The following is a 19297-nucleotide window of genomic DNA, read 5'->3' on the forward strand; positions in this document are numbered from 1 at the left end:
TGCGCTTTGTCCTCACTCACGCACTTCTTGGAAAAACTTCCCAGGAGGTCACCAATCCCAATATTGCTCCAAGGCAAGCACACTTAACCTTGGAGTTTTTATGAGTTGAGCTCACGAAAAGAAGATGCATATTATTGTCATGAGTACACTACAAAAAAAAATGCATTTTGCGGCGCTTCTGGAAGCATTTTGCGGCGGTTCAAACCGCCGCAAAATGTATAATGAGGCGTTTCCTTGAGCGCCGCAGTTACGAGCGTCGGGGGCCGTTCTGCGGCGCTTATATCCAAGCGTTGGAATAACCGCCGCAGAATATAGCGGCGGTTAAAAGCGCCGCAGGATCTGTAATTCATTCGGCCTCTACTTTGCGGCGGTTAACCGCCGCAAAGTTCTAAAATGAATTTTTGCCCCTTTCATCAACAATCAGCGTGCCAAAAGCGAAAAATAGTTAACAAAAAAAAAAAGATTCAGCTACCTATATATAATATTTTCCCAAGAGCATATCTAGTATCTTAGAACAAAATATAAGCTAGCCAGAAGCTCCACACATTTGTGTGATTTATAAAATAGAAATACCATAACAAGACACAGAGGACAAATATATATTCACTTAGCTCTAGACTCTCAATTGCATTTCTTAATGGCTTGGGTCAATAATTATTGGCTTCCCTCTCTTATTCCTGAAAATTGGTATCAAAATATCAGGACATTAGGCACACAAAACAAAAACATCTAAGAATGAAACAACAACACCACTTACATTTTCTTACCCAAGGGATTGCTACGGTGAGTGAAACTAATATCCTTGGAACCTCAGGAAAGGTTTAGATCAGATCTGCAAATTGGAAAGTTTCATCCACTTTGAGTGAGTCATAAAATATGCAATCACAATAGACAAAACACAAAACCCACTAATGAGTCCCATTGGCATTGGAAATTTTATACAAAACCTGTAATGCTTATCTAGTACCAAAAGAGCAAAAACATAGCTTGGAGATGAAAAATATTAAAAAGGGATTTTCTATTTCCTTTCCAAATATACATAATTAAACTTGTGTTGAATCACAACATGACCAGCTCCAATTCTATTACTCCAATTCTATTGAGCACCAACCAACCTACTGAATTGTAGAGCTTGTATAAGAGCTAAGCAAAGCTCTAAAGTGAAGCTAGTTAGCTCAATCTAAACTCTAAAGTGAAGCTAGTTAGCTCAATCTAAACTCTAAAGCATGTGCAGACCTCATCTCCATTATCTAAAGAGCATTACTGCAAAGTGAATATACTCTCACAAAGTGAATATACTCTCACCCAATATAACCTATACTAAAATCCTACAGTGGATTCAAATGCTTTACAAATTAAGCTAAATTTTTACTGAGAATCCTACAGTGGATATCATTGTGCCAAGAAAATCAAGATCCATTTTTCCAAGATTCAAGCCAAGCTCATCAGGGATTCTATCTGACACCTCACCCAAGCTTATGGAAAAAGAAATAACATAACATATTCTTTCCTTAAGAAAGAATTCTCCCGGTGAAACCCTAGTCAGCTTTTCTATCAAATCTTTTAGCATAAAACAACGATATCCCTTAACAGCAATAAAAAGTAACCAACCTCAATAGCATTCATGTTACTCTGCGTGCCACTGCCAGTTTGCCATACAACAAGTGGAAAATGATCATTGGGCTTTCCCTCTGCAACTACTTGAGCTGCTTGCATAACCGTTTTCGCAATGGTTGGATCAAGACCATACTCCATGTTCACCTGCAATTGAACAATGGTTGTATTTTGATTCAATTCGTGAACAAATTCGACTTGTATTAAGAAGTTCAATCCAAGTTCATAATAATTATTACGAAAAAATCGTTAAGATAAAGAAACAAAATCTGACAAGCACTAGCATACGATGAAATTTATAGTTGTTTTTGTTGTTGAGAAGGAAGAAAACGAAAGAGCATATAAGTGTGAATCCCATGTGTCTCAATCATACAATAAAGAATAATGTCCACAATCGGAGTCATAAATATAAGGATTTCCAATTCTAAAAATTTAAAGTGATAAAGAAATTAAGAAACACTAAACTAAGGAAATCTGAAAAGAATTGAAGATGGATAACTAAGGGGAAAAATGGCATACCTGGCGCTTGAAAGGGTAGACAAAACCACCAATGCTTGCTCATCAAAAACAAGAAAAACAGAGAAACAAAAAAGGGGGTTAATTAGCTACTATTATTGTTCAAGAAACATGTAAAAACAAAAAGGAAAAGGGAGATTGAAAATTTACTAGGGTCAGATGTAATAGCAGTGGCAGTTCCTGCAAACTCACAGGTCCCTTGTCTTTGGGCTTTCCTCTGGAAAAGATGCATTCAGAGATATATGCATCTCATGCTTGAGATCAAGGTTACATTTATATTATTGCAGAGATGCATTAGTGCAGCCCATATACAATTCACTCCTCTCAATACAGTGGAAGATCAAGACATTTTGAGTAGTGGGAGCAGGGCCACGGGACATGCATACGCACAATGTAATCAAACAGTCATTCTGCCCTTCACTCATTTCCTGTACAACTAAAACTTTGACTTTAAAACATTCCTAAAGTCTCAGAGACCTGATTATCCCTCCATTCCTTATCATTTGAACTTGTTAATTTTAAGCCATTCATTCAATAATTATAGTGCAACAGTCCAATGCCCTCAAATCTAGCAGATTTGAAACCATAACTAAAATCCCAATGCAAACTGAATTCAGTCTTACTTGTAAATAAAAGCTTGAGTAGTGGATCACAACCACAAAACTGCAAGCATAGCCACGATAGATATCTTCTCATTCATCCACAAGAACACATCAGCAGCTGCAATTAACGATTGACAAAAGGAGAAATAAGAGAGAATACAGCAAATAAAAAATAATGCTAACTTTCACCGAATGCATTCCTAGATTTGTTCTATTCGATCATACTTTCCTAACTTTCACCAAATGCATATTTGATTACAAAATAATGCTTCCTGAATTCTATCGATTCCACCTTGTCATCTAGTGCTATCATTCACTGCTTGAAGTATTATATTAACAATTAGTTCCTATTTCTAATCTAATCAAACTTTCACACATCGAAACAGAGATTTAACCAAGATTTCACTGCAGATGCTATATGAAAAGCAAAATGGCCAAATCAAGCATGTAACACATAAAAGGGAAATGAAGCAGAAAAGGTTAAACCCTAGCTAGAAAGATCAGTGTTGAGCATAACGAAGAAAGAGTGTCCAAAAATTGCAATGACTAAACAAAAAGAAGAGATGCAGAACCCTAAATCTCTTACCTGATTCGATTGTCACTAGAAGATTTGCACCAATGTGCAGGAATCGCGAATCGTAGAAGAAGAAGGGCGAGGCGAACACGGAAAGACAGAGAAAATGGAGTTCTTCGATCCAAATCTGGTGGAGAAGAAAGGCAAATCACAATTCAATCCATGGCTGAGCTTTGCTTCTGAAACCTTCGATTCGATTGAGAGGAACACGAAGAGGAGAGGAGGCTTCAACCCATGACTGCACACTACGAAACCTTCGTTCTTCGATTGAGAGGAACACGAAGAGGAGAGGAGGTTTCGTTCTTTGGTTCCGAGAGTGTTGAACGTGAATCACTGAATCGTGAAACCCGTAAATGAGTTAGGGTTCGCGTGATCTTTTTATTTTATTTTTTAATTTTACCCATTCTGCGGCGGCTGGTATAACCGCCTCTGGTTTTAACCGCCGCAAATGTCTTAAAAACCGCCACAAGTTGAGTAAGGCCGCCGCTAATTGTACTCAAGCTGCGGCGCTTGGCTTAACCGCCTCTAGAACTGCCGCAATATTACACTTTGCGGCGGTTTTCCTGGAACCGCCGCAGAATGTCCGCCCCTAAATGCTATTTTCCTTGTAGTGGTAGTATCAATCAAATATTTTATGCCCTCGTCAACTGTATAGTCTCATACCTATAGAGTCTCAAAATACCTCTTGTTCGATTAAGAATTTAACATACACTTCTTACAACATTCTTACGCCGGTACAAAACCCTAGGTATAAATCGGAAATTAATTAAGAATAATACTCATGGTATACGGCTCTTACAATTCCGATATTCCATCCCAATAGTTGAAAGATATGAATTCAAGTGTAGATTTTGAAGAAGAATGAAATATATGAGTGTCATATGAGTAAAGTTGAAGCTAGTGAAATGTAATTAACTCTTTACAATTTCCTTTTATTTTCAAAGAACTACATTTTCAATCATGATTGATTAGTTCAAGTTTTTTGTGGAACAGAATCAAACAAATTTAATTTATGGAATTGCATTATAGGGCGATAAATTGTGTCAATTGCAGACAATATTTGTTCAAATTATAGTGAACTCAAATACATTATTTACTAGTAGTATTTTCTTGGGAGAATTACTGAGAGGCTAACAGAGGCAGCAAACAGAAAGAGTAAGAGGCCAGTGAAGTTCACTATTAGAGCCTCTTGGCTGCGGAAAAGGCCTAGAAACTGAAAATATTCGAGCAAACCCGTCTCAGCTGTGCCAACTGCAAGAAGAAAGATGGCAATTCCTATGAACCTGTGCCATGGTAAAAGCGTGGCTCTAGTAGATACTTCTGCTCCTGGGAAGAAATAGGCGAAGAAGGAAAAGATATACTGAAAAAAAAAAAGAAAAGAAAAAATTTACTTTAAATAATTCAGAAACATATTTATTGTAGATTACATAGAGTAATTAAATGTACTACCAGAGTAAATTTTGTTTACACACATATTCAGTTCATTTCGGCCACATCGAAAAATTTATATTTTAATTAAAATTAAAATTAAATGTAAACTGCTTTTGTATCCCATATTACATAATATGATTGGTTGTCGGTGTAAAACTGACATTAAATCACAATTAAATTTTTGCGCTTATTTAAAGTTGTTTTTTAAATGGTTATGTTTCAGACCTGAAACATGGACAATATCAACTACAAAAATTTGTTGATTGGAATTTCCTTAAAAATATGGCAAACTTTTACATGATGGTTGTTGAGGGGGGTTACAATGTTGTTTCTATATTACCCAATCAACAAATGCCATGTGGTAAAGGAGTGTCTTGTGGGTGCCATGTCAATTAAACTTCTGAAATTCAAATTTTGGTCCCTCAGCTAGTCAGCTATTTGTATTAATGAAATTATCATAAAATGTTTTATGTTTTTAATTTTAATCTTGTTTTGGATAAAATCTAATTTGGGGTAAAATCTAAAAACCCTTGACCTTTGTCTGTTCAACCGTGAAGGGGCATTAAACGAGATTTGCAGCGATGAGCAAGGGGGGGCTTGCAGCGGATGATGTGTTTGGGACAGAGGTGGACTTGCGATTCAGAGGAAGGAATCTGGAACGAGGGAGGAGGCACGTGCTCAAAATGAAGCTGGAGCACGATGGTGCAATGGAAGGAATCGCGGCGGTTGAGCCACCACCGGCGAGGCTGCCGCCAAACAGAGCAAGAGGATGAATTTTTTCCGATAGTTCACCAGAGGATGAATTAGGGTTCATGAATTCTTCTAAAATCTTATTTTTTAAGTTTTTTTTGTTACAGAGGAAAATAGAATCTTATTTTAGGTTCAATTTGTTTTTTTTTATTACAAAAATAACTAAAAATTATAAAAACTTGAGGCTAAAATGCAAAATTTAAAAAGTTTAAGGACTAAAAATTAGAATATAAAATTTACTGGTCAAAGAGATGACATGGCATCATATCATCTTACTATTGGTCATTATATTGGGGCATGACTGCTGTTTAAAACACAAACATCATTTTTAAGTTTGCCTAAAAATATTCCTCGAAATTGCATAAAATTTGCTTTTGGTATTGTTCTTTTGAGGGATAAAACATGACTGTTTAAAAAATACAGAGTGAAATTAAACAAAAATCGAAGAATTACATAGGCTATGTTTGGATTGATGGAACATAACGGAACGGAGCGGAATGAAATATAATGGAGTGGAATGGAGCGGAACGGAATGAAATAAAAGTCTCCTTCCATTGTTTGGGTATTTTAGTATGGAACAGAGCAAAGTTACTACTTCATTGTTTGGATAATGAACGGAGCGGAATAAGTTATAAATTTTTTAGTACCATATTACCCTTACTTTCTTTCTTGGAGCATTAGCTAGTCTTGTTTTCAAATTCTAACATGTTTAAAAAATGTAACAGGATATCATGAACACAGAAAACTCTAATAAAAAATACCAGAAACCCAAATCTAACACAAAACGCTACTCCCTCCGTTCCAAAACTATTGTAGTTTAAGGGTTATGCACAAAGATTAAGAATTCATTAATTGATGTTATAATTTGACTGAAACACCCTTATTTAATATGAGTTATATGAAAGAGAGAGAATGAAAATCATTGGTCAACTAATTGGTGAGAATTGTGATTGATGGATTTAAGAGGTGATACTTGGGTGATGTAATATTAAATGAGGGCATGAATGGAAGAGAATGAGATAAAGTGCTTTGGATATGTAAAACAACAATGATTTTGGAACAAAATAAAAAAGTTAAAACTACAATAGTTTTGGAACGGAGGGAGTAATTTTTTTACGAGATGCTTCGGCTTCCAATAAAAATTACAAATTGATTGCATATACCTACAAAAGCCTGTGTTTAAAATAATATTTAACAAAACACATTGAATAATGCAGCAAGGAATTGAACGTAGTAAGGAATTCAACAATGACACAAAGTTAAAAACAATTATTATGAACAAACAAGTCCGCAATGCAGTAGATAGAGAAAGGTTCATTGTAAAAGACCAAGACCCATGTAGTGATGTAGAAATGCAGCAAAGTGAAAACAACAACGAAAGAAGGTAACATGTTCTAAATGAGCGTGAAAGAAACTGGGTAGTAATAAGGGGGTGGTTAAGGGACATATTTGTAATTTTATAATTTTGTTAGATGTCAATAATTTTGCTCCATCCCATTCCTCCCAAATTGAGGGGGAATAAGAATGGGGGAAAATAATGGAACATGATGGAGCACATTCCACTTGGTCCCATTCCTTTTCATTGATGTTTAATTAATCCAAACAGTGGACCTCTTCCTCCATCCCCTCTCTTCCACTCCATTCCCTCCCCCTCCATCAATCTAATCGAAGCCTAAAATCGAAAAATTCGACTAATGTATAGACTGAAAATATATCTAAGTCTTAATTACGCGGAAAGAAAAATGTACTTTAACTAAAATCAGCTACAAATTGACATTGAATAACTTGGTGAGTGCATTCTTTGGCATCTCCACAAACTTCCTGTTTGTTTTATCTCTAGAAGGGCTTCAAATTTATTTAGCTCTTTTTAACCTATGGTATGTGGTGGACTACAAACACAATAAACTGTGATAACATTACTGTTGTTGCATGGAGCTTAATTGCATCACACAATTTAGGGAGTTCAGGAAGAAATGGAATTACCTGTAGGCCAAATGAGCATATTGCTGACATGCCAAGCCAAGAGTGCAATGTATACATATTAGGAAGACCTGTTTCTTTCTTAAATTTGAAAACTGTAATAATTCCTAAAACACCAGATGCTAGAGCTATCACATGTAGTAGAAGGTGAACCACCTTTGCTGTTCTTCGTGTTCCAGGGATGGACTTGTATGCCATGATTGCTGTTGCAAGTAATACCAATTATAACAATACATAACTGAATTCAAATGGTGGCACTAGCTAGAACAATTCTAAGAATTAGAAGATGAAATCTCTTGAAGATTTTGTCATGAATAATCATATCGATGAAGAAATGCAAAAAGAAATTAAATAAAAAAATTAGCTTGATATTGAAAGGTAGGGGTAATCAGACCAGATTGGTTTGGATTAGGGATGGCACCCGCGCGGGCGGGGGCGGGGAGTGCCTCCCCCGTCCCCGTTCCCGCATCTCTTTCATGTCCCCATCCCCACTCCCCATTCCCGTGGCGGGGTGAATTTTCTCCCCATCCCCAATCCCCACCTCACCACGGGTCCCCGCAGATTCCTATGGAAACCATTAACATATAATTAAAAATAAAATAAAACTAAATTAAATATAAAAAATTCTTAAATTTCTACGTGGACTACAAATAGTTAAATATAGAAATCATAAATGAGAATGAAATATGTCAAGTTCTATGAAAATATATAATAAAGTTCAAATAACATTCAATTTACTATTAAACGTATTATTGATTTTTTACCTATGCATATAAGGCTGGGATTGCGTGGGGCGGGGAGGGTGATCCCCACCCCCATCCCCAAATTTATCTTGGGAGAATTTTTGTCCCCATCCCCATTCCCACAGGGATAAATTCTCGAAGATCGGGGCTCCTAACGAGAAAGTCCCCGCGGGGATCCCCATATTCAGGTGGAAATTGTCATCCTTAGTTTGGATTTAGGGTGTTTAAATATCCAAACTAGTAAAAAATCTTCGGTTTGGGCTGGTTCGGTTCCTTATTTTTGCTTCTAAATTATTGTTAGTTTTAGGCAACAAAATTTTCAACAACACTGAATAAGTTTTCGTATTTAACAATAGAGATAAGTTATTATGTGATAATTATTACACATTCCACACAATATGGAATTTGTATTACAAATAGCTTAACATTTATACTGCCCCTTTCCACATGGATGCCGAGACCATTTTCTTCAACATGGGGAGAATTGAGGACCTGGAATCAGCCAAGGGGGGCTCAAACAGTATGGCTATCAATTTTGTGGTCAATATGGCTGCTTAGAAATACCTCTGATCCCCACCCCCCCACCCCCCCTCTCTTTCTTTTGTTAGCTATGCCTCTCTTATTGCTGGTGCTGGTTGTGTATTTTTGCTGACCAGAGGAATTATAAATTTCGAAGCTTACAGTATTCTGTGAACAGTGCTGTGTGCTCTAGTATGCTGCAAAGGATGTTCTTTTCCAAGGAAAATTGGAGGCAAATTAGGCTGATTTAGTCTCTGTAAATGCAGGCTTGTACTAACGGGTTTGGAGACGTTTCAGTTTTCCTTGTGGTGGCTGTTTTGAGTTTAATTGGTCTAGGCTTTGTATTCTGTTTTCCGTCCCCCGTTTTTTGTTCTGTCTGTTTTCTGTTTTTTTTTTTTGTTTCGAAGTACATCTAGTACTTCCATTAATTCAATTTTGTTTACTAAAGAAAACAATAGAGATAAGTTATTATGTGATAATTATTATTTATTTTACATTCCACGCAATATGATACATTTTTTCACAATATTACCAATTTACCATAAAGTACAAGAAACTGTTATTAAAAGAAATAGAAAACAGAAGAAGATGAGATTGTCATATATAAACTAGGCCAAGACTATTTGCATCATCCCCTATATTATCCACACAATCCTCTTTATTTTTTAATCCAAAAAATACCCCCAACATAGAAAACATACAAAGTAGATGATAAATGGATGAGATCAAGAGAAGAATAGAAGCTCAAAATAGGTGTGATATTGAGATTTTTACTGTTTTGTCACGTAAATCGGGGTATATATACGGGTTCTGGTTCGTTCCGCCATTTAAACTGTGGACGTTTTATTGCTACCTCTATGTTAGTAGCGGTAACTTCTGCTATCTTAGTAGCGGTAACTTCCGCTATCTTAATAGCGGTAACTTCTGCTATCTTAGTAGCGGAGGTACCGCTATCTTAGTAGCGGTAGCGTCCGCTATCTTAGTAGCGGAGGTTATCGTAATTTAAATTACGGATTGTGTTGCAGGTTCCTCTTCCCTCTTCGTTCTTCTTCCTTTACTTGTTCTTCTTCCTCCTTCGTTCTTCCCTTTCTTTGCCTGAGAACGTTACTGAGAGAGGGAGATGGTGGGGGAAATAGGGCTGTTTGGAGAGAGAGGGAGAACGGCTGTAGGTTCTTTTTCCTGAGAATGTGCATGAGAGAAGGAGATGGTGGGGGGCAGAGTAGTTTTTTTTTCTTCATGAATTTAATCAGTTTTTTGTTAAATTTGGGGTATAATTGTATTTTTGCTCAAAAGGGGATGGTGTGGATAGTAAAGGGGATGGTACAAATAGTCTTAGCCTATAAACTATTGTTAGGAAATAGACAAACTTAAAAATGTTGGTTGTGTTTTAAACAGCAGTCATGCTCCCCAATTAGTGTCCCATAGAAAGATGTCTAGTGTACTCTAGTTGTCATGTCATCTATTTGACTAATAAATTTTATTTTTTAAATTTAGGTCCTTAAACTATTTAAGTTTTTCATTTTATCCTCCAACTATTTACATTTTTTATTATGTTTTAAATTAGAAAAAAAAAACATTACAGAAACAGACCCATTTTATTTTCCCATCTTTGCTGCTTCTCATGTGTTGCTGCTTCTCGACATTGTGGCCGTCACCACCGTGGCGCGACCATCTCCGGCCAACCACCACTCTGTGCCTCGCGCTCCAACACCTTTGTCTCGTCTCTCTCATGTTCTTGTTCTGATTTAAGTGTTATTCAATTGTTCTGGGAGTTTTTTGTTCGATTTTGGTCAGTGGTGGTTCCTAGATCTGGAATGTTGAAGAACGCCGTCGCGCCGCACCACCTTTGTCAGGCTTCCCTTTCTCTTCTTCCTCCTTCCTCTCTCTAACTCGCATCGAGAACCTTACCCGTTGTGGTCTCCTCTCCGCTGCAACGCCACCACCGCAGATTGGGTATTTATGCCACCGCGCGCAACCCTTCTCTCCACCCGCAAACACCGTCCCAAACCTGAAGTTGCGGCATTCGCATCCACCGCGAGCACCGCACCCTAGCCACCGCGCCAGCGACCATTGCAGGAAAAATCCATCACCTCGTCGAAGATGAAGAACGCTGCATAGAAGCTGAAGTCATAGCAGCGAGGAGATGGAGAAGATGAAAAACGCATCAGCGGCTAGATGAAGAAGATGCAGAACACAGCAGTAACGAGACAAAGAAGCTAAAGAAAATGGCACACCAGATTATGACCACAACAGCTCAATAACGTTGACAAGAAGATGAATGGTGGATGCGACTGCCGCAACTTCAGGTTTTTTTTTAGATAAGCCAAACTTATATTGAAAAGAAGTACAAGGGGTACTTCAACCCAATACAAAGAGAGAAAGAATGAAGAAAAATAGTTCAAAAGAGGGAAGTCCATGGAGGCAAAGCTTTATACCCAATGCCTCATTAAAACCACTCTAGGAAAACCCCCTTAAAAAAACCTAGAGAGGGAAAATAGTACAAAGAATATAAAGACAAAACAACACCACCATGGAAGAAAAGCAACTGTAAACATATCGTAGATCCCAACATTACAAAAAATTGACAGCTCCCAACCAGATAAAGTAACGAACCAATCTACTAAGAACAGTTCCAGCCCTGCTGCAGATCAAGACTTCAGGTGTAGTCATAAAATGAACGGCAGTGACAAGGAAATAATGTTCACTTTATGACTACACTTTTAAACAGTTGAAAAAGCAAAAACGGTTATAGTGAAGCCAATTAATGAACAATTATTGTAAGTGAATTTTACAATAATAAATCTATTAAAAATTGAAACCAATAGAATTCTGTTAGCTAGGGATCCATTAATTACTAATATGTATTAGTGTATATGTATTGATTCACAGTTAAACCTAACAAAATCATTTCTCCTTCATAATTAAATCTAGTTCTAGAAGCTTCTCTCATAATAACTTCTTCTCTGAAGTGAAAACCTAACTACCAAATTTCCAAACACACTCTATAGTGGAAATGCAATGTTAAAAGTTGATTCACCAATGAACTATGTTGTTATGTGTTGGATTTAGTGTGGGCAGGGCCCAAAACTATGGGTCTGCTCCAGGAGAGTGAACTTGGATAAGACTTACGTACGTGGTCTGGTCACATACAATACATTAAAGCAATTGGAGTTCAGAGATCCACACTTATAAACCATTGTGTTGCTCTCTATCTTCCCAGGTGTGACTTATATTTCATATTTCATCATTATAACTAACTTCTAAAATATGTTATTGTTTATATTATGTTTTTTATGTGCTATATAAATAATTTGCAGATAAATCCTTTTAAGTTGTAAACTAGATTTTTCTAAGTTCACTGATAGAGAAAACCTTTGTTTAAATGAAAGATATTTTGAAGTATAAAAAAGTTGGCATAATTAGAGCTGTGCTTACCTTCTCCACCAACTAAAATAAACCCAATTACCATTAGAAGTGGATGCAGCTGCAGATATAACACAAAACAACATATAATTAAGTAGGTAACATGCTAAACAAATGCGTTTCATTTCACCCCATATAATCAATTTACATGCCATGAACAACTCACATTTAATATCTTGGCTTTTTCTGAAGAATTGAAAGCAACACCTTCACGGAAGCGCAGTAACCATACTAACACAAGGGTTGCTATTGCTATGAACAACAAATGGCCAAGTATGGTAACTGGAGTCGCCCTAATTTGGAAGCCACGAGACATTTTTGCTGATCAACTCAAATTGTTACCACCTCTACTAATTAATTGTCAGCAACTAGTGACCTCTACAATTGTTTAAGAGCTAATGGAAATTGTTATGTGCAATGGTGCTTTATAATATAAGGCTATAACTGCTGTGAAAGAATCAGAGCCCGTGTGCATAATTGTGGAAATTTGCTAACAAGATCGAATCAGGAAAACCGTCTAGCCGGCTGATAAAGCTAAGCTGCGACAAGTCCAATGACAAAGAGGACTTACTCCTCATTTTTGGTTTCTGTTTCTAATAATTTCGATGATTGAATGTTTCAAGATGGGAATTTATATAATATTGACCAAATGCTTTATTTGAGCTGCATATTCATAAGAAGATCAAGTGAGAATTCTTGCTTATTGTGAGAAATAAAAAACTGAAATTAATTTTTTCTTTTATAGGCAATAAGAAATATATTTAATAGAAGTATAAGGGTTACTTCAACCCAATACAGAAGAGAAAAGATACAGGCTAAGAACTAACAAGTACAAAACAAAGATCCTAAAGTGACGAAACTATCCCACCTAATACTTCCAAGAAAATAGACTTAACAAAACAAGCCTCATTAAAACCTTGCTAGGATAAAACCCCTTTGGGAAAACCTAGTAAGGAAAAATAGCACTAATTTTGAAAAGCCAAGAGAATATCTTCAAGGATGCTTACAAAGAAATCTAATGGCCCACCCCAAACCCAGCTGCCAAGCCTTGCATCCATTTCAGTTCCCACCTCCAAGGCACAATTCGTTAGCTCACCGTTTGGTTTTCATGTTGTAGCACTACAAAAAAAAACGTTATTTAGTGGGGGTTATTTAGCGGGGGTTTCAATAACCCCCGCAAATGTCATAAGTTTTTATTAGTTAAGGGGTGTTTTAATAACCCCCGCAAAATTTTCATTGATTAACTCTGATTTCACTCTCACTCACACGGAACAGAACTCGTTCTCAGTCTCACTCTCACACAAGAACTCGTTCAACCATGGAAGCTCACGATTGCAAGCGATTTCCACCGATTTTTTCTCGCTTTCCACCGATTTGATCTCGTTTTCCACCGATTTCAACCTTCCCCGATTTCATCGTTCGCTTTCATTTCTGTGGCCACAACCACCGCAAGCCGCCGTAGCAACAACCTCCTCCGCCGTCGGTATGACCTACTTTGCTTTTCTTTGCTATTTAACAAAAGCTGACTAACCGCTTCTTCTTCATTCGCAGTTCTCTCTGCGATTTTCTCATGGATGCATCCCTCAGAGACTCAACAACCTCTACTCCGTCGCATGCTGCATTCTCCGGTCAGATTTCTAAATTAGGTTTTCATTAGTTGATTTGGAGATTTCTCTCCTCTCCGGTATAATCATCGATTGAAAACGGTTTAGGTTTGAATAGCTTAATGGATAATTAGATCTGAATCAGTTCGAATCAATTCTCTCTCTGTTGAAATTATGTGTGTGTACTGTGTACTGTGTTGTGTTTATGATCTGCTAAGGACATTGGTTTTATTATGATGCATTTGATGTTTCCATTGCTATAGAAACATACAATATTATTATGCATTTGATGTTTTCTGGCATATCTTGTACAGGAGTATCGTCCTGATTAATTTGTTTATCATGACATGTTATCATATTTGTTGATAACTCAGGCGCCGATATCATTTTGGGTATTTTGCCATTTGCAAGGGAGCTTCTTCGCTGTGTGGTTCAGGTATGGACCAATGTGTTGTATTACTTAGAATTTATTTTGCATTTTAAGGAATTTAGAAGAACTGCATGTTTTGTTAATCTATTTTAAGTACTTTAAAGTAGAGTAATTGTTACTTATTTTAGTTGTGATAGTATTTGCCAATTTTAAAGTTCTGTGAAATTGAAGGTTATTTTCATGTGCTTTTCTTATGGATGTCTTGTTCTTATGAATGTAGGTTGTACTGGCTGCTAATGACTTACCCTCCATCAATAATGTGACTTACCCTGAGCTACTTGAAATCATATCAACGGTAAGGAGAGTTAGGTTTGGCAAATTTTTGCTATGGTGACCAAGTTCTCTCCTAACACTGTTATATTAGTTACCAGTTAAAGGATGAAGAAGGAGGTCTCATGGGTGTTAGCACTTCAAATCTTGTAATTGCCAACTCTGGAAATGATTTACCTGTAAGAAAATCAACTTAGTACTTTGTTTGTTATCTGGTAGATTTATATATGATGATTACATTACATGTTTCATTCTTGTTTTGTTCAATGGATTGCAGGGCATTGATCTTAATAAGGTGTCATAGGAGATTGCTTTCCATGCAAATGATGCAGATCTTTCCTTTTCACACTGCAATTTTTTTGCATGTAAGGTAAAATTGTTTCTAATCACATTGTTTTTTGCTTGTCCTCGAGCAATGGGGATTTAGATGTGGTGTTACAATGAACTTTGTCTTGAGAAGATGCATGACAATAATATCTATAATAAAACTTAGCAAATTATATTCCCTCCAATTGCAGAGACGCTGATACGATAAAGGAACGTATTGAAAAACTACTAAAAGCTGGAGCCGATGTTGTTTTGACTACTAAAGGGATTGATGACATGATACTTCTGGTATGTTTTCTTTCCTTTTGCACCGATTGGCTTCTTGTGTGAGCTGTGCATTTTTAATTGTGAGAATTTTATATGAGGCTCTAGGATCTAAGACTAGCTTGTCTCCGATGATTTTAGATTCATTGTGTTGTTCATAATTTTTTATGTACTCATTCTATTAGTTTGTTATTCCAATTTTCAAGAGACTGTATCCATGTACTGAAGTTCCCATAGAGAAGTTCCCACATGAAAGCTAAGCTTGAATGAGTTTAAAAATGTCCCTAGAATAAAATCTGGTAGCCAAGGGAGGTGTAAAGTCTGTAAATAATCTCTTGCATTTAAGGGAGGTTGAAAACTCCCGTTAAAAAAAGCTTGCAGATAAGGGAGGTTTAAAACCCCCGCTAAAAACCGCCGCTAAATGTATATGCATGTACCAGGGTTTGCTGAAAAACGCCGTTAATGATTTGCGGGGAGTGTAACTTCGGGATTTTTCAAAGAGATTAATTTCTATGCACCGACGGTGTAAAAAGTTTTGCACCATCATTCAATCACAACCTTCCATTTTTCTATTTTAGATATTATTAAATTCAAAATTAATTGTGAGCTAACAAAATGGAGGGATGTGATTGAATGATGGTGTAAAACTTATTTACACCGTCGGTGCATAGAAATTAATCTCTTTTTCAAAACCCCCGCTAAGTAACTCACGGGGGTTAAAAACCCCCACTAAATGCAAAAATAACCCCTGCTAAATAACGTTTTTTTTGTAGTGTAGTCTCAAAGTACCCTTCAAAAAATACTCCAGCAGAAATGTATAATAATCCTGGTAGCCTTCTTCCCTTGTAATCACCAAAGCCAAAATGAGAAAATAAGCTTTAGTACCCCAGCATAATTCCGCAACCTCTTTTTTAAAACCTCTTCACCCCTTTAAAGGAGACCTACTACAAATAGCCTTATAATTAAGATAACCAAAGGCAAAGTGACCTGCAACCAACTCCTGCTCCTTACTCTGCGGTATCCAATGAAGTCAAATGAGATCCCACCTCAAATATGTGAAATGCATTCCCACGGGTTTTGTATCCAATCCACCATAGAGTAAGCAAAAGCTAAATTATTTGCTTTAAATTAATTAGTGGGTAAATTATTTAGTACCCAGAATTTTGTTTGGGTGTGATACTCATATTAAGTAATTTAATAGAGTATTATCATGTTATTCAAGGTAACTATTAGATATTTAGATTTTACTTTACTTATCAATTAACTCCATCTCATTAAATTCATTTTTAATGAAAAATGAACGAGTGGTGAAAACGAATGATTGTGATGGAGATACGCATAAAATGACTATGCTTGACGGATGAACAAAGCTTAGAAAACACAACTCGCAAATCTCACGTACCTAAGAATGAAACAATACATTACTATGATAGAATAAAATTAAAATTTTAAACAGTATATGAGTTTTTATTAACGAACCAACTCATTTTGGGTATCACACTTTAATCTGGCTTTTTTTTTTTTTGGTAAGCCAAATTTAAATTAGAAGAAATACTAGAGTATTTCAATCCATGTATAAGAGATAGATACATAGCAAAGATAGGAAGAGAGAACAACAAAAGAAAGAAAGAGCTATAAGAGCTACTTTCAACATCTGCATACAAGCAGGGTCCCAAAAAGCCAAAATCTTCACTAAAAGTACAACCAGTACTAACATCACCCTTATATCCCTGCAAGTAATACGAGAGCATCATGGCAGATATACACATGGCCTCACAAGCACAAATCAATACAAGCCCACTTAGAGAATCATGATTGCTCCTAGGAATACTCTGGATGACTGCAACACACATTTTCTGTGACCACCAGACAGTAAAATCATTAGCACCAGCACTAAATTAAATTGCAGGAACCCATCACAATATTCCAATTCAGAGATACTCCAAAGAGCTTCTAGGATTGGAGATCCAATCACACATAGAGGCATGGAACTTTTTGCCCCTAGCTTTCAACCAATTCCAAGCTTTCAATTGTGATATTTCCCAAACTCTTGCTTCATCCTTCACCCCATCCTTGAAAATGACACTTTTTTTGCTTAGCCAAATTGACCATATCACCGCTAGCCAAACGGATTTCGCCCCCCTTCGTTGTTCTGCAGTCCTCAAGTCCCCACCATGTTGCAAGAAGTGGTCTTGACATCCTTGGGGTAGAACAGTAGTTACATTCAACCACCTATAGTAAGAGTTCCACACCTTGGAAGAGAAGGAGCACGAGAAGAAAAGTGTAGGGGATTCAAGCACCTCGATTGCACGGTGTAGTAGAGTGAAAAATCATAGATAAAACACACAGTATCTTTGGTCACGCAGTTCGGCCAAATTGCCTATCTCTGCGGCTATAGAGTAGCTATAGCTCCTTTTATTACTTGTGGCATGAAGCATGTGGTACCAAGTACAACTTTTAGGGTTACATTGTTATCCTATTTATAGTGGATTCTATTGATCTCTATTTTACAATAAAATCCTAATAAATCCTATAACAATATCCCTTAAAACCTTTTACAATCCACATTAAATCAAATCCTAATAAACTAAAGATTTTAGCCCAAAATATAATGAGCCAAATCTTAACAATCTCCACCTTGGCGAATTCCGAACTCCCCTATGAAGATCTGCTGCTTTAGTTTCCTGATTCTGATTTCTAGCTAGGATTGAACTCCACCTTGCTCAACACCCAGTTGCTTCACTTCTCCACCTTGACATCCATCCACTTCTCCTTCCCTGGCGTGGCCATTGCCTTTTGAAAGTAGACAGATCTGCACCTTGTTCCGTGTCATTCAGATCTGTCGGTTTCTCCACTCACAACGACTTCTGCAATCCTTGTTGACCTCCCTTCGCAGCGGAAGATATCAGCCGTCACTATGGTTACTAACCATCGGCCCCTCCACAGAAGTTACCCGACCGTTACCATGGTTACTAACCATCAGCCCCTATGCGGAAGTTGTCCAGCCGTTACCATGGTCCCACGAACCATTGGCTCTGATACCACTTCTAGGGGATTCAAGCACCTCGATTGTACGGAGTAGTAAAGCGAGAAATCACAGATAAAGAACACAACATCTTTGGTCACGCAGTTCGGCCAAATTGCCTCCCTCTGCGGCTATAGAGTAGCTATAGCTCATTTTATTACTTGTGGCATGAAGCATGTGGTACCAAGTACAAGTTTTAGGTTTACATTGTTATCCTATTTATAGTGGATTCTATTGATCTCTATTTTACAATAAAATCCTAATAAATCCTATAACAATATTCTTTAAAACCTTTTACAATCCACATTAAATCAAATCCTAATAAATTAAAGATTTTAGCCCAAAATATAATGAGTCAAATCTCAACAAAAAGATGCTCTCATGTTTTAGCTGCATTCTCGCAAAGCACACATGTCACAGAATCTCCATGTGAGAGTGCTCCTCTCAAATTCAGGTTATGCTTCGACTGTACCCTCCCCCTCAAGACCTTCCAGGCACATACTAAAACGTTTGAGGGGGCAAGACCTTTCCATAAGTGCTCGAAAGCCATGATTGGCTCCTCCAATTCAAATCCATGCATAAAAACATACGCTGACTTTATAGTAAAAGCTCATGAACTATCTGCTAGCCAAGTCCATTTGCCTCCCTTGTCTTCCGTTAAATTTTCCTGCTGTAAAACTGTGAGTAAATCCCCCACTTTCTCTTCCTCACGGGCCAAAAGGTTCCTACGCCATAGTAGATTCCAGCTCCACACTCCTTGTGCCCAGTGCCCCATCTCAGAGATACATGATGATCGTTGTACAGATAGGATATAAAGGTGCCTGAACTGTTCACAAAGCCTTTGGTGTCCCACCCATATATCTTGCCAAAACAGTGTCTTGCGACCATCTCCAAGTTCCTTTCTCAACCCATTGTTAAACCAACAATCCCCTTCTCCTTGAAAGCAAGTTCGGATGATATCCTTCCACCAACTTGAACAATTTCCAGCCTAAAATTGATCAAACTGGGTTGGTATTTTGTACTTTGCTCGCACTACACGACCCCACACACTTTGATGATCAACAAGGAGTCTCCATCGCCACTTTCCTAGAAGAGCCTTATTAAAGACATCCCTATCCATAAGGCCCAAACCTCCTAACTCCTTAGGCTTGCATACCGTATCCCATTTGACCCAAGCTATTTTATTCGCTCCTTCTGTCCCTCCCCACAAGAATGTCCTCATGAT

General features: G+C 37.2%; 1 protein-coding gene and 2 long non-coding RNA genes across 8 annotated transcripts; 1 reads left to right on the top strand and 2 right to left on the bottom strand.

Moving 5' to 3' along the window:
• Positions 1 to 463: 463 nt before the first annotated feature.
• LOC130737382 (uncharacterized) lies at positions 464 to 3651 on the bottom strand. Of its 6 annotated transcripts, none has more exons than XR_009018663.1 (6): positions 3319 to 3651; positions 2754 to 2850; positions 2134 to 2347; positions 1612 to 1761; positions 758 to 832; positions 464 to 677 (listed from the first exon to the last, which is right to left on the bottom strand). It is a non-coding gene; the product is annotated as an uncharacterized LOC130737382 (long non-coding RNA). The 6 variants fall into 6 exon arrangements; XR_009018660.1 differs by having other exon boundaries at positions 2134 to 2558; XR_009018661.1 differs by having other exon boundaries at positions 2134 to 2566.
• A 689-nt stretch (positions 3652 to 4340) lies between these two features.
• On the bottom strand, positions 4341 to 12608 carry LOC130735172 (probable ascorbate-specific transmembrane electron transporter 1). Its single transcript, XM_057587265.1, has 4 exons — positions 12319 to 12608; positions 12165 to 12213; positions 7471 to 7670; positions 4341 to 4666 (listed from the first exon to the last, which is right to left on the bottom strand). The coding sequence occupies exons 1-4, from the start codon at positions 12466 to 12468 to the stop codon at positions 4403 to 4405; spliced, it is 663 nt and encodes a 220-aa protein (XP_057443248.1). The 5' UTR covers positions 12469 to 12608; the 3' UTR covers positions 4341 to 4402.
• Positions 12609 to 14438: 1830 nt separating this feature from the next.
• On the top strand, positions 14439 to 14815 carry LOC130735455 (uncharacterized). Its single transcript, XR_009018458.1, has 3 exons — positions 14439 to 14481; positions 14558 to 14635; positions 14734 to 14815. It is a non-coding gene; the product is annotated as an uncharacterized LOC130735455 (long non-coding RNA).
• Positions 14816 to 19297: the final 4482 nt, after the last annotated feature.

Source organism: Lotus japonicus, chromosome 2, assembly GCF_012489685.1.
Source record: "Lotus japonicus ecotype B-129 chromosome 2, LjGifu_v1.2".
In the NCBI taxonomy this organism is placed as follows: Eukaryota; Viridiplantae; Streptophyta; class Magnoliopsida; order Fabales; family Fabaceae; genus Lotus; species Lotus japonicus.